Source organism: Crotalus tigris, unplaced genomic scaffold (genome assembly GCF_016545835.1).
Source record: "Crotalus tigris isolate CLP2741 ecotype Arizona unplaced genomic scaffold, ASM1654583v1 scf7180000018940.2059657, whole genome shotgun sequence".
Classification (NCBI taxonomy): Eukaryota; Metazoa; Chordata; class Lepidosauria; order Squamata; family Viperidae; genus Crotalus; species Crotalus tigris.
In genome coordinates this window covers 679,072-699,886 of record NW_024097284.1, presented here as the reverse complement: position 1 = coordinate 699,886, position 20,815 = coordinate 679,072, and the positions used below count along the sequence as shown (strand labels likewise).

At 40.2% G+C, this 20,815-nt stretch overlaps 1 protein-coding gene across 4 annotated transcripts in view; it reads left to right on the top strand.

Moving 5' to 3' along the window:
* Positions 1–32: 32 nt before the first annotated feature.
* The window catches only part of LOC120314512 (protein lifeguard 1-like), a 35,690-nt gene continuing 14,907 nt past the window's right edge, over positions 33–20,815 (top strand). Inside the window, exons 1-5 of one of the 4 annotated variants that reach the window (XM_039357696.1) lie at positions 33–117; positions 8,917–9,255; positions 12,154–12,232; positions 13,754–13,807; positions 14,901–14,991. In XM_039357696.1, the coding sequence (XP_039213630.1) occupies positions 8,928–9,255; positions 12,154–12,232; positions 13,754–13,807; positions 14,901–14,991 (552 nt within the window). In that variant the 5' untranslated portion in view covers positions 33–117; positions 8,917–8,927. Of the gene's footprint in view, positions 118–5,004; positions 6,516–7,991; positions 9,256–12,153; positions 12,233–13,753; positions 13,808–14,900; positions 14,992–20,815 lie in introns of those variants that run through there. The other 3 variants (XM_039357695.1, XM_039357697.1, XM_039357698.1) reach the window with 3 other exon arrangements.

The window sequence follows — 20,815 nt, the reverse complement described above, 5'->3', positions numbered from 1 at the left end:
GAGGCCGGCGCTGCTGAGGAAACGGAGGGAAAGCAGGACGCCGCCGCCGGAGAAGCCCGCCCCCTGCTGGATGCCCAGCAGGCTGCGCGAGTCGAGGCTGCGGGGGCGAAGCCTGAGGTGTCTGTTAAAGCCGGGAAGGGGTTGAGGCTCCCAGGAGAGCCGAGGCAGGCCAGCCGATCGTGAGGAAGCTTGTTAGCAACCAGGTGTACTACCTGGAATTTTAGGCTCCACTATTAGCCTTTTCATAAAGATTATGTTAGCATTTTGGCATGGCATCCATGCCGCCTTTTGAAATTCAGGAAATCATGTTTTCTTTTTAGCCAAAGTCGATTTTTTCATGTGCAAAAACTTGTCTTTTCAGCAACTAAACAACAGAGAGCATATTCTGAAAGTCCTTGATGACACTTGCAAATCTAAAAGATACAATCCAGACTGGGAAATTTGCCACTTGGAATGTTATGTAGAATCAATGTTTTTTTTCTGTTGTTCAAATCTTGACATGTACAGGTAATCCTCGACTTACAACCATAATTGAGCCTAACATTTCTGTTGCTAAGCAAAACAGTTTTTAATGAGTTTTGCCCCATTTTATGACCTCTTTTGCCACAATTGTTAAGGGAATCACTGCAGCTGTTAAATTAGTAACCCAGTTAAGTGAATCTGATTTCCCTATTGACTGCTTGTAAGGTTTCAAAACGTAATCACCTGACCATGGGACACTAACTGTCTTAAATATGAGTCAGTTGCCAATTGTCTGAATTGTGATCACATGATTATGGGGATGCTGCAACAGTCATAAGTCACTTTTTCAGTGTTGTAACTTTGAATGGTCACTAAATGAATTGTAAGTTGAAGACTACCTGTAATTGACCTCTTTTATTGTTTAGATCATTTGCTTTTATGTACCCTATAAAAATGCTTGAACCCCTCCCCATAATGGCTTGCTTTACCTGCATACATGGTGATTTGCAATTTTGGAAGGCAAAGAATCTCCTTTACAAACATGAAAATGTCTCTCAAAGTTAGAGTTCACATTCTTATGAACTCCATGTCAAAGTTGGGGTGTATGAGTTTCTAGGTAACAAACAGAGCTCATTTCATCACCTGCAAATAATTCCTCATAACCTGTGGCTACCTTAGGGAGCAAGTTTTTTACCTTCCAAAGGACATGATGAGACCTGCTGAAAGGGAATTCTCATTGGCCACAGAGTGCTGACTTTTTTTACAATTAGCACATGAACAAAACCAACAATAAGATGCAATTTTGCATAGAAAATGTGCATTTTTAGGATCAGTTCCTCTTTCTTATTTGATTCAAAAAATAATTAGCCCATCCCTGAGGGAAAAAAATATCTCAAGGCAAATTCCAAGATAAAGTAGGAATTTTTAGTAAAATGGCAGTAAGGAAGTGTGTATAATATAGACATTCTTTCATTTTAATAAGTTTAATATGGTAAGTTACGTTTAACCTGGGTTTGTTAATTATACTTTTTATTTGAGGGAGTTTTATTTTACTCTATTCTTCCATTATCTCCATGGTGATCACAGACTCATCCAGCTCCTGTGCAAAGCTTATTTTTATGTTTCATACTAAATCAAACAATACAGGTGAAATTTAACAGCAGAGAATTGATGATTAAGAAAAGGAAAGTCATTAAAAGAACAGCAAATTTTAAACAGATAAACCAACATCTGCTTCGACCCCAGCAATAATATTGAAGAACAACTTTGACATTCTTGATAATTATACTCTGGCTTATATTAAGCTGTTTAATTTTGGCTTTTGGTCTGCCATTTTAATAGGCAAGCAAGATATATTACAATTATAGGGCTCAAAAGTAAATTAGTATACCACAGGACTGGCTGGGTGCTTTTAGCTTTTTAGAGAAATGTGAAATATTCAGCAGGACTTTCAATGAGAAAAGGAAAAGGCGTTTAATACAGAGGATGGACCACTGCATGCAAGAAATAAGGACTGGGTGCCTAACTGAAATTTGTTTCTTCTTCATTGTCTCCAAGCTCTATTTTGAATTTTTTTTCCAAAATAAAATCAGGAGTTGGGAACAGAAAGCACACCACACACAAATTAACAGGACTCTATAATTGACTTAGATCTTTAGATAATAATAACCATCACTGGAAGAAAGCTTACAGAAGAGTCTGCATCAAAGCCTTGCTAGAAGCAGTATTGTTGCGCTATTAATAGGAATTAAGTCTGAACATTAGTACTTTAGCTACAGGCTCACATAATTTTTAAATTTCCAGAACACAAAACAGTTTTTCAAATTGACTGTTTTTTATACATTTAAACATAGAAATCTACACAGGCAAATGCTTACAAACATTTGGCTACTTATTTCCATCAATATTAACACTGTCACTGTGAAATCTTTCTCTAAAAAATAATCACATTTCCTTGTTTGTTTTTGTACACAATCTATAACAGCGCTATAAGCGCAAAGAAGTGCTGGGGGCAAGAGAGGCCCTGCCCTGGTGTAATGACAGAGAGATTCATGTGGAACTCATTCAAACCATTCAATAGGGACAGAGATAATCAGTAACAAACCTCTTGCTCTATTAGTTGTATATTTTTAAATAAAACAAAGGATATTTATTCTGATTGTAATGGCACAGTACACTATTTATCTACCAAATCCTCATAATACTAAGATGTTTCAAATTACTCCCTTGCAATCATCACCTTAATCTTTCCAATTTACTTATTACTCTACCCTGAGCAATATTAATCAGAAAAAACAATTACAAATTGCAATGGCAAATTAATTCACAAAAAGGAAACTGCTATAGCTTTAAGATCTTTTTCACTTTTAACACTAAATTGCACACACATGATTAAAAATTATTTCACATGTTTGATGTAAAATACATCAATTAAAAGTTCTCCATTCTGATCAATTTTGCTTACCATATTATCCAAAAATCTCTGTCGTTTTCTGTTAAGAAATATAGCTACTTACTCATTCCAATTTGAACTGAGAGCTTTCCAGCATCCTAAGCCTGCAGACATTTTTCTAAATAAGGTTGTTATACTGCTGCTATGGTAGTATCAGCCTCTTTTTAGTTAGTGCTTTTTATGTTCTTTTTGAGATTCTAGTGTTCACAGACTAGTTGATTCTCTCACAAAGTAAGTAGTCTGAGGCTTCCCCCTACACCCATATGCTTCCTCTTGAATACCATCAGAACTGATTACACGTAATCCTCATTTTACAACCACAATTTCTATTTGTAAGTTTCTATTGCTAAATTTCTATTGCTAAGCAAGACGGTTGTTAAAAAAGTTTTGCCCCATTTTTCGATCTCTCTTGCCACAGTTGTTAAGTGAATCACTGCAGCTGTTAAGTTAATAACACAGTTGTTAAGTGAATCTGGCTTCCTCATTGTATTTGCTTGTCAGAAGTCACAAAAGGCGATCACATGTCATTGGGACCCTACAACTGTCAAAAATATGAGCCAGTTACAAAGCATCCAAATTCTAATCATGTGGCCATTGGGATGATGCAACTGTTGTAAGTATAAAAACGGTCATAAGTCAAATTTTTCAGTATTATTGTAACTTCAAATATTTATTAAACAAATGGTGTAAGTTAAGGATTACCTGTACAGCTGTTTCTCCATCAGGTGAAGCATACATAATATTGTGAATCTCACACTCTCACAATAGGTTTTCTTGGTCCTACAATGGATCATGAGCCCCAACAGACTCCTGCTCCTTTTCTTTCCCATTTTCTTATATTTGTGTTCTCTAAGGAACTACCAGCTAGCATTTACCTCCTCCTGACTCCTTAATTCATGGGTGTCAAACTACCAGCCCATGGGCCGGATGCATCATAGCAAAACCGTGCCCACCCTATTGTCAGCAATGGCAAAAAAGTAGTGACACGTTGCAACACGTCACGTGATGTTACAAGTTTGACAACGCTGTCTTAGTTCTTCACTTCCTTTGAAGACAGAGAGTGAATTCACCCTCTTTCACCTGTTCTGTGATAGGGGTGGACCAATACAACCCCAGAACACACTGCTATCCCGTTGCCCATAGAGTTGGAAAGAGTTGGAAAGAACCTAGAAACATTTGAAAAAACTTAGATTTGAAAGAGAAAGACCTTTGCAAAATGGCTTTTACATGTCTCCTTACAATGGCAATACAAACAACAAGTAGTTCAGGCAAAACTTTATTAAGAGGCAGTTCAGTCTTTATATAAAGCACAGATGTGCACTTGAATTATAGGATGTATCAGAAAGCAAAATATCAAACAATAAAATACATTGGTCTGCCATGAAGATTTTGTTATAGGTTAGACATGAGAAAAGGTAAACACCATTAAAATATGTTATGCTTATTTCTTTCAACACTTGCAACTTTACTATAATTAGGGACTTCAGAATACAACTGTTTTGTTTAGTTGATGGCCCCTGAAAAAGTTTTTGCACCTGGAAGGAAATTGCTTTGGCTCAAATGAAAAGCATGGTTTTCTAAACTTCATGTCACTTTGCCATGTCAGAATGCCAATAACACTTTTATTGTAATACTAATAATAAAGCTTAAAATTTTACATAACAGAGAAAATACAGAAAGGTGTTACATTGCTGCCTCTACATATTGTAAAGCACATTTTCACCTTTGAATCTGATGTTCTGTACAGCTCTGCTAACAAGATATGATCACCATCTGAGCCAAGGCTATCTGCCATACTTCTCAACTTCCTGCTTTTATGGTTCCCAGTAGAAAGAAAAAATAAACAGTTGGTTAAAAATCTTCAGTGGCATGACAAAAGAAACAGTTTTGATTTTGAAGTTTATAGTAATATAAGCTTTTACTAACAGAGCACAAAGATAGATTAGTATAGGAGAAACAGATTTTGCTGTTTTTGTGCCATTACCTTTCCCCCATGTATTTTTCCTTGGCTCTTGTAAGACTCTTTTATCAACTGTTGCTTTTAGAATTCTCCTGCTTGAAACTTCTGTGTATTATGTTGCCATAGTGTCTTCCTGAAAATCAATGTAGCAACCATCTATATTTTAGTAAGTAATCTTAATTTTAATGATGCATAGTATTATCTGAATAAATTTCCTTCACTTCTTGTTTTGAACCCTACAACTCCTTCTAACCTAAAGCATTTTCCTATTGATGAAAATGCTATATTTTGCATTAATTTTAACATTATATGTAAGAAGCATTTGAAGAAACTTACATCTGTTTTAATCTGTATGTAATTCTATATATAAAGCTTAGACCAATAGTTCCTATCCTGTGATTAGGAATGTTATAGTGGACCAGACAACATCCTTGCCAAAATAACATTTTAAATGACTGAATAATGACAAAGATCTTGGGAGACCATCCTATCTTGCAAAGATTTGAACAAAAATATTAATGTCTATGATGATCGATCATTTATTATCTCACATGATTTCAGGTAACAACATTAAACATGTTATTTTTAAAATTAAGATTATTTGAGACTCCTATGGAGGAGATAGGGAGACTGCCCTGCAGTATGGTGGGTTTTAACGGTCTGCATAAATAAAAGATTGCTAGCCATTGGCAAAGAAATATTTAAATGTTTTATTTATAACTAGCTTTTCAACTATGATGTGTAAATCTATTGGAAGAATTTTTTTCTTTTGATTTGTTCCTTGCTCAGATCAAAACATCAGTTTCTGTAATTCAAAATTAATAAGTTTATTTAGCACTTAGGTCAAAAGCATTGAGCAACCTTCTTTTATGTTAAATTTGCACATACCTAATTCTAAAATTCTTAGGTTTAATTGCTCTAATAAGGAATAGCCTGATTAGTTTCTGTTCTAATTGGTACAGTGTTTTCTCTGTTGCCTCATTCTTTCCTTATCTGTCTATGTCAATCTCTCATTTCTATGTAGTGGCAAACCACTAACTTCTCTTCTAAAATCATGTTTGTTTAGCTTTTTAATAACTACTTTCCAATATATCCAATATTTGCATACTTGAATTGTGGTTTCAATATTGCCAGAAAGGCACTAAGTGTTACCTTCAGGTGCATAAAGTTTTTTTCCTCCAAGCAGGCATTCTTTATTTTTTTTAATCATAAAATATAAAACTGCTTACTTTTTTTAGATGAAATTTCCATTAGATTCACATTTCACACAAATTTTAGAGTACTTTAGCTTTTCCATTACACCACTATGCTCACTATTGTTTCATTTCATCTCAAAGTTCAGTAAAATACTTTATTTTTAACTGGATTATATTTAAGTCTATCTTCTTGGAAAGACAATGGTAAGAAGGTATTAATCCATTAATTTCTCACCACTAGCCTATGAGGCAGACTAGATTAAGTGTGATTTTGCCCCCACCCATCCTTAATTTTTAATCATAATCAACTGGCTTTCCGGAAAAAAGATGCTTCCTCTTGGTTTCTGATTTATGAAAAATAATGAATTTTAATTTTCATTCTAGAAAGCTTAGAAGTCAAAGAAGAACCTCAAAAAGTTAAAATAAAATGAATTGATTTCAAAAGGTAAAGTCTACACTGGAAAGCTTTACCTTCCTGATTAAAGAAAAAGTAAAAACAAATGAAATGTCTATGTTGAGTGGGAAATGTTTTAGGAGGAATGATGTAGCTTCTGCATTCACAATCTTCTAACATACTTCTGTTGAAAGAAAAGTCTTCATCATGGTCCCAGTCCAAGCTGGGGATAAACAACATGGCGACTGCTTTAGAAAGAAGGTTGCAGTTTATTGAAGAGCCAAACAGAAAGATGGTTCTGGAGAAAAGAGGAGAGAAAACGAACTTAGCACATGTAGGGAGTAGGTTTTTATACCCTCTGGAGAAGTGGTTCTCAACCTTTTGAATGCCGCAACCCCCAACTGGTCGTAAGTCGAGGACTGCCCAACCGGTCGTAAGTCGAGGACTACCTAACCGGTCGTAAGTCGAGGACTACCCAACTGGTCATAAGTCGAGGACTTTCCCTGCTCGGGAGCACCACACATGCGTGGTGCCGCCCCCTGCGCCGGCCGAGGCGTAGCTGGCAAGGGGCAGCAACGGCGCAGGGCGACCACCGGCTGGGCCACCAGCTGGCCCAGCCCAAGGCAGGTAAGGCACCCGCCGGGTCCCACACGTGCCAGCAACCTTCCCTGTGCCCATCGCTGCCCCGCTAGCCTTACCTTGGCCACCGCCCATTTGGGGCGGCGGCAGGCAGGCCCAGGCGCTCCTGGGCAGCCACGGCAAGCGGCAGCGACGGCGCAGGCCGACCACCGGCTGGGCCACCAGCTGGCCCAGCCCAAGGGAGATAAGGCACCGCCGGGCCCCACGTGTGCTAGCAACCCTCCCTGTGCTCGCTGGCCTCCCACCTCCCACCCCTGGCCCTCTTTTACTTACATTTTTAGTAGTTGCTCAGCAGAGAGGGGTAGAAGCTTCCAGACAGCTCGCCTTCGCTGCACACAATTTGCAGCACCGTTCGCAGACTGGGGCTTTTGGCAGGCTCAGCAGGGCAGAGACAGCCTGGACAATTCCTATTGGCTTTTGAAAGCCAATAGAATTAGACTCTATTCAAGAGTGTCTATTCTATTGGCTTTCAAAAGCCAATAGAATAAGAGGGAGTAGCACAGCTAAAGAAAAGGGGAAAAAAATGGCGGACAGCCTTGTTTGGCGACCCCCGTGAAATGGTCGTTCGACCCCAAATGGGGTTGCGACCCACAGGTTGAGAACCGCTGCTCTGGAGCCTTTTGTTTAGAGGTTATTTCCTGTTCCTGTTTGAGGCTTTGTATTTCCTGTGTCATGTATTTTGACCTGTGTCCCTTTGGCATCTGTGAGTTAATCCTATTATGTCCCAAAGGTCATATCCTGCTTCCCTGGTGCTAGGGCTAATGACTCTTAGAGTTTGGGTGGGGTATGCAGATTTTAGGTTTCTTTGTCTTCCTAAGCTTCTAGCTCCAACTTTCCTGATGGTTTGCATCTGCGTTTGTACAGAGCTGGCTTCTGCTTGGGGAAGGCTGACTTGTGGCTATTAAGAAAAATTGGGCATGTTTTTCTATCTCTTTAAGATCCTTGGAGGAAATATATTTTTCTGCCCTTTTTAATATTTCTTTCTCTGGGGGGCTGACTTCCCACACTTCTAACCCAAGGTAAAAAATTAAACCAGCCATGGAAGTGTCCTAAATCTTTTTCTTGAAGTGGAAGGTAAAAATACTGCAGGGAAAGAGCAGAGAAACATCAACACCTCTATTCTTAAATTATACTTTGACAATTTAGAAAAGGTGAAAGCAATCCAAATAACAGCTTAATCTGCCCATTGGTTTACAATACTTTATTTAACCTAAATTATTTTGGAGAAAAACAGATTGCAGTTGTTCTTGGTTAATGATAGTAATTTGGACTGAAATTTCCATGCTAAGTGATGCAGTTGTAAAGAGTGATATCACATGACCACATTGCAATTCTAACATCCTCATTGCCTTTCTTAACTGAATCTCACCAGTTGTTAGGCAAGGACTCACCCTGATTCCCAGCTTGCTCCCTTCCACTCAGGAGTCTGGGTAAGGTAAGAAACTGTCTCCTCTTTATCTCTCCCACCTGCCTATCTCTCCCCATGTGTACCTTTTTGGCTACTCAGGACTCCACTGCCTCTGCTGCCCTCAGCTGCCCTTTTCCATCTTCTGCTGTTGATGAGGCATGCTCAGGCTGGTCTTGCTGCCCTGGTCAAATAGCACACAGCCTTCTTGTGAGGCTTTGGAAGGCTTCAAAACCTCATAAGAAGACTGCACATAATCTCAGGAAGAAGGCCTGGCACAGCTAGCAGATGTCTTACAAAGCGCCAGGCTGGGCACACTTCATCAGCAGCAGGATGAAGAAGATAAATTTGAAACTGAGTTTAAGAACAATAACCATTATAATGAGTTTATTGGTGTTCATTCTAAAGGTATAACTGGAATGGAATTACCCAAGATGGAAAATAATATAAGTTTATGTGGAGATATAGCATACATCAAATACCAACATCCTGGTGGTGATTCTCCAGACGTCCCAAGGACAGTGAAGCAATTTGTAAAGGAAGATATTTTACCACAGAGTAAAGAGAGAACAATTGCTCGAGAGACTTCATCAAAATTTGAAAGGGTTCCATCACATGTAAGAAGAACAAAATCTTCTCCATCGTATGGTAGACGTCCAAGACGTGGACCATCACACAGAAGACGCCAACACATGGTAAATGTTATTGAAGATTCAGGTCCATTTGCAGACAAAGCTGTTCGCAGAAGTAAGTGGCAACAATCTATGGCAAGAACATATAGGGAAGAACTGATATAAAATTCTTTATATCAGGTTGGTAATGGAATGTATGTTACTTCAGGTTGGAAGATAAAAATCCTCTTATTTCTTCCCTTTAGATTCACCTTCCCAGGAATAGAATTGACTTTAGTAAACCTTATCTAACACTTTGTAATATTCCTTGTAATCTACAATAACAAAGATTATTCAGAGATAATGGGTATATTTTGAACTGGATGCATTCGATTCAATTGGCTGTAAACGGTCATATTAAAGTTCATGAAGTAACAGGAATTTGAACCATTCTGAATTTGAAATAATCGAAGTTCAGCTCTAAAGTAGCTGTTCTATACTTAAACTATTCAAAGTTACTATCAAACTTGAAAAGAGACATTTTGAATTTCAAAGTTAAAATTCAAAATGTTTGCACACCCCTAGTACGATTTTGCTTAATACCTAAGTGGAATCTAGTTTAAGTTTATAACTACTCTTTGTTTCTGCTTACTTGCTTACCTAGTGATGAGAAGTGAACAGACCATTGCAGCAAGAAGGGGAAGGACAAGAAGTTCAGGAAATAGAAAGCTAGAAAGCCGCTGCATTCCCACATGCACATACATTAGAGCAGGGGTGTCAAACTCAATTTCATTGAGGGCTGCATCAGCATTGCGGTTGCCCTCGGGGGGGCGGGGGTGTGTGGCCAAGGTGGGTGCGGCCTACTGGGTAGGCGTGGATGGAGTGGGTGTAGCCTACTGGGTGGGCATGGCCAGCTCTACATCGTTTGTGTCAAGGGTGCCTGTGGGGGCCTGGGCAGGAGTGGGACAGATCTGAGGGTCTCTGGAGGAGCCTCATTGTTCCTCTCAGGCCATGCGGGGTGGGTTGGATGGTAGTGTGAGCTGCTGGGCGCCCTGGACAGCAGAGGTCAAACACCCAGCCTGGCCCTCGAGCACCCGCGGCATCAAGCCCAGCCCCACTTCCCCCGCTGCACTTACCTTCTCCTCAAGGCTGCTGCTGCTGTGCTTGCTCTTCTTACCCAGTTTACTCATGATGGGTACAAGGGCAAAATCAGAGGGGGGCCCATTCCCTCTACATGAGAGGAGACCCAGCTTTGTATCCAAAGCTTCCTTAGCAATAGGATGGGAGACCCCCAGGATAGGCCAGGAGGTGGGGGCAAGGGGATGGTGAAAGGGCAGCAGGGCAGGACTAAGGCAGGATTTTCCTCAGACCCTCCCTCTCCTTCTTTTCTTCCTTCCTTCCTAAGTACAGAGTGATGGGAAAATATTTGAGATGAGGGAGGGAGAAAAACAGGCCAGGGCCAAGGCAGTGGGGGCCATTCCCTCACTGTTTCCAGGATGGCTTCGTAGGCCACATGAAACCACTTCGCAGAGTGGTTGACATGTGTGCATTAGAGAATAGTAGATATGTTTTTGTACCTTTGACAGTGCTGATTTCTTGACATTTATACTATGCAAACTTTGAATTCATTGTTTCCACTCCTATTCCTTTTTCAGTATTTTTTTTTGGGGGGGGGGCAGTATCAGAAAGTGAATTTGCTAATATCTAGCCATTCTAGTAACTCATTCTTTGTGATTCATGCTTTGCTATATGGCACACAAGCAATCGATCAAGGAAGTACAGAAAGTAGTTTATTGATGTTCAATCTCTGATATAGATACCCTTAGAATTTCACTAGAATAAAATTTTAATAATGTCTCTTTCATTTCCACTGCCAGCTGCAATGTTGTTTGGCAGCAGTCAAAGATTAATCCATTCATATCCCATCAACATTATTTTTTCATTTACGCAACAATTTCAAGAAACAACATAAGCCAAAAAAAGAAGATACAAAACATTTTGTTTTGAATTCAGCAAATGCTGTTGCTTATTCTCAGCATTAATTAATTTCTTTATGCAGAAAAAAAAATACAGATAGTCCTTGACTTACAGCTGTCCGTTTAGTAACTGTTTGAAGTTACAACAGCACTGAAAAATGTGACTTATGACTATTTTTCACACATATAATCACTGCAGCATCACCTGATCAAAATTTGGTTGTTTGGCAACTGGTTCATATTTAGGAGGGTTGCAGTGTCTCAGTGTTACACGGCCCCCCCTTTTGCAACCTTCCCACAAGCAAAGTCAATGGGGGAAGCCAGATTCACTTAACCACCATGTTACTAACTTGACAACTACAGTGACTCACTTAACAGCTATGGCAAGAAAGTTCATAAAATGGGGCAAAATTCACTTAACAGATGTCTCACTTGGCAACAGAAAATTTGGGCTCAATTGTGATCGCAAGTTGAGGACTACCTATAATCAAATAAATAAAAATAAATAAATCAAAGCATATTTTAACCATTTTCCTGTGTTGTCAATGGAAATTATGGGTTTAACAACATATTCCTCTTATGCATCTCAGTGAGTTACACCTATTTGCTATCCCCTAGTTCAGAGATCTTCAAACTTGGCCCTTTTATGACTTGACTCAGCATGCCTAGCTGAGGAATTCTGGGAGTTGAAGTCCCCAAGTCATAAAAGGGCCAAGTTTGAAGACCCCTGCCCTAGTTGATTCATAGGACTGATAATCATAGAAAGAAAACAACGGCAGAAACTTTGCTGCTCTTCATCTAAGAAAGTTGTTGAGCACACAATTGTTCAGTGTCTGAAAAAGCAACTGAGGTATATTACATTTGAAAGGAATAACCTGTGGGAACAAAAGAGGTTCTTATTTACATTATCTAACCTTACATATTTGGTGAACTGAATAATCCATGGATTTATTAAAATGGTGCCATTTTTGCTTTCTGGATACCTTTTAACTTCCAGACAAAACTTGAATGCCTCATTTGTTTTAAATAATAATCTGAAATTATTTTTGTTTCCTTAGCCTTTCTTTGGAAATTATATCTCATGTTGGCATTTCAACTGGGTTATACTGATGCTATAATATGTATGTTCATCTACTGGTAAGTGTGCTTTATTGCAGCTGTCACCAACTTGGTGCCGTCAGGATATGTTGGGGCAATAACTCTCGCGGGTACCTAAATTTAGCAGCAACTGGTTCCAACAATAATGCAGTATAATATTCAACTCATTCCATTACATGGGAGCTCCTAAATACTGCACACCATCGAAAAAACAGTGTTTTGCTTGCAGCCAAATATGCCACTTGCGGTGTGCAGGAGATCTATCACATGGATAGATCTGGTCACATCAGTGTGATCAGCATGCCTTGAATGGTTGAGGGTTGTGTATATTTTTGATATTATTTGCCACATTGCAGAAGGTGCATTTTCTCCCAGCCTTCAATTGTTCCAAGCGGCATGCTCTTAGCCAATTGTTTTCTAATCTTTGACATGTGAAAGTCTAATCTTTTCATCCTTTTCTCATTTTCTCTTCCCCCATATTATATTTCATTTTAGTGGATTCAAGTATTTCTTCTCTTACTGTGAGGGAAAAACACCCTTTGCAAATAACAAGGTGCAACTTAGGAAAAGATAAACAAGTTAACATGAAGCAAAGTGACTAACAAAGTTATTCATTATAGAACTTTCATGTTTTCTAGGATTTGAATAATGGGGGGAGGGATCAAATGTCTCCTGTTCCTTGTCTTTCCACAATATTCACTGCTTGAATTGCATCTGGGACACAAGGTCTATTATTCAGGTGATATAGAGAATTATGTGCTAAATAGTTTATTCCATTATTCACAAAGTAACAAAGGTAAATACATTTCCACTAGAATAACAGAATAATAGAAGTGGAAGGGATCTTGGAGGTCTTCTAGCCCAACCCCTGCTCAAGCAAGAAACCCTTTACCATATCAGACAAATGTTGTCCAATCTCTTCTTCAAAACCTTCAGTGCTGGAGCACTCACAAATTACCCCAAAATTATGGATGTCAAATTTTAATTTGAAATACAATTTTAAATGCAGAAAAATGCTCCGTTATACAGAAAGCACCATTTAAATATACATAATGGACTTATGCAAAATCTACACTTACAAATTTATATCTGACAGTTTTTCTCCTCTATCTGGTTAAAAATTATATTCTGCTACTAAACAATTGCTTTGTATGAGCAGCTGATTTTTGTTTTCTTTTGATGGAAAAAAAAATCCAACCTATCTTACAGGGCTACTGTTATGGGAAAAAGTAGGAAGAACATTACACACACACACACACACACACACACACACACACAACCTTTTGTTGACAGAGGTGGATTTTTTTTAAAAAAGTAATTTCTCCTATATAATTATTTAAAATATAATAATTGTAAAATGTTTTCTGTAAATTAAGCTCCTGATGATTAACATGCTTTCTGTTGTTTTATTGCATTTTGAACCTCATTATTTTTAATATTGTTTAGATCCCTACTGAATATAAAAAGGTGAGATGGAAGTATTTTAAAATGTATTGAATAAATTACTAATTAATTCCATTGTATCATTTCTGTAACTATATTTGAATTTTTTTGGTCTAGGAAATACCTTAAAATATGGGTTCGGAGACGTCCATGGTTTTGCTATTCTCTCTTGTAAGTATTATATATGCAACTGTCAATCATTAAAATCTGCTCCTTAGTAAATATATATTATTTCATAGAAAAACTTTAAAAAAACAATATCCCTGAACAAGCAAACCAACAACTTGTAGTACCAATTGTATCTGCAGTCTGTAGGCTAAGAAACATTACTTAATAATATTAAGCAAATATATTGTATGTTTGACATAAGATGATCACCTATCTAAAATTTCATCAGAGTGTTTTTGATTATTATGAAAATAATCAGAGAGAAGTGGTATACTCAGTAAATTGGATTGCAAGGAAAGTCATCTTGCATTAGCTCAGTGTCAGGAGATTCTACCCACATTATTTTATTGGTAGCAATATAGAAGGGATTTGCAGTTTTTTTTCCAAATGTATCTTTTACTTCCAGTCTAACCTACAACTCTTAATTACAGGACGCCATCCACCCAAGTTCTAAGTATGTAGAGTCAGTCCTGCTTAGCCTCAAAAATTAGCCAAGGTCAATTAGATGCGGAATTAAATTAACCTTTTAGTTGAGTTATAATACAGAGATATTCTTATAATAATCATAATAGAGTTCTAATACCATTATGAGATAGAATCTCTGTCTTATTGAGATTTTAAAAATGGATGCCAGTCTGCTAACCAAAACGAGCAAGGGGTGATTCTACTCATGTCAAGCTTTCATGTCCTCCAAATCTACCATGGAAACTCAGTCAAGTCATTGGGGCTGTATGTGTGAGTTTGAAAAGTGTCCTTTCAAATTTCCACTGAGAGAAGCAGTTCTATTTATAGGAAACCTGCATCAATTATTAATCCAATATGGTTAGACTGAAATTTGGAACTGATGTTTGCTCTTTGAGAAATGGTGTGTTTACTGTAATATCTTAAACTTCATCACTGCATTTTTTTTAAAGAAATTTAAAGATCTATTCAGTTTATATTGTTTTCCTTTAAAGGCATTTTATTGGATTATTAAATGTAAATATAATTTTATCTATAATTATTTATTGAATGTTAATTTTTTATTATATCAATTGTAAGATAACAACAGGGCATTTTAAACTCTATGATAATAGTATGTTTATCTGATTTTTAGACCAGCAATCCTGCTAATTGTTATTGCCTTAGCATGCTGTGATCAAGCCCGAAGAAAATTTCCTTTGAATATCATTTTATTAGCATTATTTGTAAGTATCTCTTGAAAGTAATGGTCTATATTAATGATATTTTAATATCAGTTTATTATATACAGTATGTCATTGCTACCTTTTGCTGCACCTAGGCTCTGCAATACTTTATAATTTGAATAATGTTCTACTTGGTTTTTACAGTAAAAATGAAGACAGATAGAACTGTCTAGTGTGATATTTTCCATTCCAGACTGAAATGTGCTGGACCAGAATTTCTGCCAATATCGCCCCAGGTCCCAGCAAGCTTGGCTAATATGGCACCAGGATAGAGAAAGCTAATCTAATTCGTATAAAGTTCAAAACAATAAAACTCTGTACTTCCTATCCTACAGCTATTTTCACCCCCAATATAAGTTTTGAGGAAATGCTGTTTCATCCCCATATTGCATATAATAGTAATTATGAATATGCAGTGTGTTGGCATAAACAGCCTGAGAATGTTCATTAAAGTTGTCAAGCTGAATTGGTTAAAAAAATAATTTTCTGCCATAAGTGGTTTTTACTCTAGCATGTTATAAATTATATAACTCATCATGACCTTAGTACTTACCCAGAGTCATATCTTAATTACTAATAGGTCATAAATCACTTCAAATTATTTTTGTTTACTATTAGTGGTGCATAAGGATAACTGCATTTTATAAATGATTGCATCTAGGAATGCGCCTGAAACATATAATAACTACGAGTATTTGACTCTGTTGTCGTTTGCACTTTTTCAAGTGAATAATAACAAACTAACAGAGTTGGAAGGGACTTTGGAAATTTTCTAGTCCAACCCCTGTGTTAAGTCCTGGGAGCAATGGCGAATGAAGAATACACATGTCTCTGGAACAGCTCTTTATTGTGCCTATTTCAAACCAACAACAACGAGTAAAGGCACGCAGGCCTCCTTTTATACGTCCCCATTCCCCGGACAAGATGGCAACATCTCTAGGCACTTTTTGCACCTTGCGCATGTGCGCTCGGCCGGCGACACTCAGTCTGGTTCCGGGCAGCTTCTGCAATTGCCCGGGAAACTTGCAATGTCCCGAGCCTGCATTTGCAGGCTCAGGACACAACACCCCTCCCCTCTTAGCTAGAACACACACAGTACTTGTTCTTACAATCCATACAAGAATATAAAATAATATAGATATAAAAAAAATAATTTCTTTTCCCATCCCACAGACACTCCATTCTACTACAACTTGTTTGCCACTCTCTAATGTGTGCTTTGCAGGTTCTATTGCTACCCACATAGGTTCCATCTCCTCACCATAGACTTGTTCTTATGCTGACAGGAACTTTACATACTCATCTAGGTGTTTAGGAGGGGCCTTAACCCGTTGGGACCTATGCAGGATTAGGGAGGTTGCCTGGCCTGACAGCTCCCCTGCCCGACTGGACAGACCAGGACTTGACCTTAAGGTGCCTGGCCTACCAGCCCGTTTGATGAGCTTGCTAGACCAGGACTTTTATGCACAGGTTTTGCAGGTGACCCCTGATAGGGCGTACCGACAGAAATGCCAAAGTTTCCTCCAGGCTCTGTGAGAGCAGCTGCACTCTCCCAACCTTCTGAGTTGGCTGAGGATTCCAGAACTACTCTGGATGGTTCCTGAGAACCTATGTCCTTGAACCCGCGACCATTCTTGGACTTGCCCTGTGACACAGGTGTGTGTAAGGGGCCCCAGTATTCGGCGGATCCCAAGGTCATGCCTGAGGTGCCAGAGTCAGGAGTAGCCTCCCTGATCGTTCCCACTCTAGAAGACTTCCTTCTGGGAGCAGTTGCGGAATTTGGCCTGCCCCCATGCTGTATTGCCAGTTTTCTTGCAGGATTCCTGTTTGGAGCACTTGCAGAATCTTGAGATGTGGGATCACTGACCTCCTCAGCGACCAATAATGACTGCTGAAAGTGATCCCCAAAATGCACTCTATTACCTTCCTCCCCCCCCCCCCAGAGCAGAGCCAGGAGCGGAAGGGTGAAACTCCAGCCTCGCACACAGCTGATCTATGTGCCACTGAAGAACGCAGCCGTCTTCCAGGGACACTTCATAAGACAAGGGCCCCGAGAACTTGCAGACCACAGCTGGTACCCAGAGATGACCAGGCCCGTAGTTCCGAGTCCAGACCGGAGCACCCACTTGCAGGCTCCTTGGTGCCCTCGGATGAAACACCTGAGATGCCCCTCCTATCCATATGCAGCCTGTCCAACTTAATAGTAAGCCGGCGACCCCAACGAAGTTCAGCAGAGCTCTTCCCGGTGGCTGTGCAGGGTGTGGTGCGATGTGCAAGAAGAAAGTCTGCTAACCTGTGATGCCAGTCACTGTAAGAGTCTCTTAAGGGCATCCTTGGTGGTGCGCACCATACGTTCAGCCATTCCGTTGGTGGATGGGTGGAAAGGAGCAGAAGTTGCATGGCGGATCATGTTGGCCTGGAGGAAAACCTGGAACTCAGAAGAGGTAAATTGAGGACCGTTGTCTGAAACTAAAACATCTGGAAGGCCATGAGTTGCAAAAATACTTCTCAGCACCTGGATAGTCTTGGCAGCAGTAGTGGAGGACACAGGAACAATCTCTAGCCACTTAGAATGGCTATCAACAACAACCAAGAAGAATTGCCCCTGAAAGGGCCCAGTGTAATCTATATGTACCCTGGATCATAGGGTTTGAGTTTCCTCCCATCTATGAACTGGGGCCTGAGGCATTTCAGGCCAGGATTGTTGGCACACATGGCACCCATGTACTTGAGCCTCAATGGCTTTATCGAGGCGAGGCCACCACAAATGGCTGCGTGCAAGTGCCTTCATCCTGACTATGCCAGGATGTCCTTCATGTAAAGAATGCAGCACTCTAGTCCTCAATGAGGTAGGGATTACTACCCTAGTTCCCCATAGCAGACAACCCTTGAAAGTGGACAACTCATGTCTTCTTTGCCAGAAACTCTGAAACTCAGTATCAGGGCATCTATCAGGCCATCCTGACAACACCCATGAAAAACGCATGTGAACGTGTGGTCAGTGGCAGTTTCTGCAGCCACATCCCTTGCATTGAGGGGAGACTCAGGCAGCTCTTGAATGGACAGAATATTAATGGCTGGAGCAGGATCAGGCTCCAGTGTTGGAAGGGGTAATCTACTCAGAGCATCAGCATGACCCATTTCCTTTCCAGGCTTGTGAATTAAAGAGTAGTCATATGCTGACAGGAAAATGGACCAACGCAGCATACGAGAAGAAAGAATATGTGGGGTCTGTTTGGTCATAGTGAACAACCCTAGCAGTGGCTTATGGTCAGTGTAGACCATGAAATGACAGCCGTATATAAAATCATGAAACTTCTTAATGCCAGCCACAATGGCCAGCGCCTCCCTGTCAATCTGAGCGTAGTTCCACTCAGCAGAAGACAAGGTTCTGGAATAATAAGCCACAGGGACCTGTGTCCCATCAGCCAACAGATGGCTAAGAACTGCCCCCACTCCATATGGAGAAGCATCACAGGCAATGCAAACAGGTAACTGCTCATTGAAGTAAGCCAGTACAGCATTAGAAGTAAGCAAGGCCTTAACCTCATTGAAACTTTTTTTATGGACCTTAGTCCACTGCCAACAGGCTTGCTTGTCTAAGAGCCTGTGCAATGGCTCAGCTATAGCAGCTTTGTTTGGCACAAAGGCATGGTAAATGTTTAGTAGCCCCAAAAAGGCTTGTAGTTCCCCTTTAGACTTAGGGCTTGGGGCCTGCTGAATGGCCTTTAATTTAGCTGCAGAAGGATGGATACCTTGGGCATCTATCCTGAATCCCCCAAAATCAGTAAAATTGACTCCTATCTTACACTTGTTCTTTTTTAACTTGAGACCTGCTTCCCTAAAACGCAGCAAGACAGCCCTTAGTCTCTCAGCCAGGTTTTGAGGTGATTCTCCTGCAATGAGGACATCATCAAAATATGGACAGACTCCTGGAATACCCCTCACTGTGCTCTCCATAATACTCTGGAAAATGCCAGGGGCTACATTTACCCCAAATTGCAATCTCTTCACTTTAAAAGCTTCTCTATGAGTCACAGTCGTCTGAGCCTCAGCAGCTGCCTCATCAACAGGCAACTGTTGATAGGCTTGTGCCAGGTCAAGCTTTGCAAAAATACGCCCCCCCCTTTAGGAAAGCCAGAATGTGACTTACTACAGGTACTGGATAAGCATGTTGCTGTAGTGCCTTGTTTAGTGTGCACTTGTAGTCCGCACAAATACGAATGTCCCCATTAGCCTTTAAAGGCGTTACTATGGGGGTTTCCCAAGGACTAGAATCCACAGGCTCTAGAAAGCCCTGCTGGAGCAATTTGTCTAGTTCAGCATCAATCTTGTTCTTAAGAGCAAACGGAACTCTCCTAGGCTTGACCCTAATGGGTGCAATGGATGGATCTAATCGTAGTGAAACTGGAAGCCCCTTGTAGGTTCCAAGCTCAGAGCTAAACACATCTGCAAATTCCTTGCAGACTTCTGCAAGACTAGACGTTTGCAAATGGTGCAGCCTCATGACCTGAATTCCCAGAGCCTCAAACCAATCGAGTCCAATAAGACTCGCACGTTCACCCCCAACAACCAACACATCTAAAGGACCCTCAAAATCCTTGTACTGTACTTTAAGGGTGGCCTCCCCCTTAACACACACCTTAGAATTCTGAAAGTCTGTAAGTATCACAGTGGATGGCCTGAGTTTCACTCGAAGGCCACTGCTGCTGCAAATCTTCCTGAAAGTGTTGAGGGAAATTATGGAGAGAGCGGACCCAGTGTCCAATTCCATGGATAAGGGAACCCCTTGCAACTTTATTTTAAGGGACAATTTCTTTTTTAGGGGTTTATGTGTGCCTGTCCTCAGAATATTTCTGCGTGTTGCGCAGAAACCCACCCTATTTTGGCTGGGGACCCTGGTACCTTTCAGATGCAATTCTTCTTTAGGTTGTACCTTCTGACGACTCAGACATACGGCTGCAATGTGGCCTTGCCTTCCACAGGCCTTGCAAATGGCGAACCGGAACCGGCAGTCTGCTCTTCTATGGTGTCCTCCACATCCGAAGCATTGTGGAGTTATTGAAGCCTTTTCTGTGCGATCCCTCTGTCTCCTTCCGGCTGCCTGGTAGAGTTTATTCATCTTATCTTCAGGAACCTCTTCCAAATCTTCTTGCACGTTCTCCTGGTGGACAGCAACAGTCTCTGGAGAGCTTCGGGGTGGCCGCATGTTTTTTACTGCTCCGCCTGCTGCTTCCTCTGCTGTAACTTCTTGCAGAGCATCTTGGAATGAAATGTCTTCTTTTGTGAAGATCCTTTGCTGTAAGTCTCTATTTCTCAGTCCACACACAAAACGATCACGCAGTCTTTCCTCTAAATCTTTAAATTCACATGGTCTGGCTGCTCGCCTCAATGCTGCGATAAAGTTCTTAGCAGACTCTCCTGCCCTCTGATCCCTTTGTTCAAACATGTGCCTCCATGCAATGACAGACAGCTTGGGCTGAAAATGTTCCTTTAGAGGTTTATTTATGTCTGTATATGTTACACTTTCCAGAGAAGCAGGAGCCATGAAGTTTTCAGCAATTTCAAAGGTCTCTTGGCCGCATACACAGAACAATGTGGCAGCCTTCAGCCCATCTTCATGAACTTGGTTAATCCTAAAATAGTTCTCTACTCTTGCAACATATGATTCCCAACGTTCCGGGTGTGCAACATCGAATTCTGACAAGCGGCCTATTTTCGCCATTGTAGTTCATGCCTCACCACTCGCTTCTGCAGGGAAAGGGTTTCTCAGCCAAACTCACTCTCCAGCGACGCTGTACGGGCAGGATAGCTGCTGAATCTA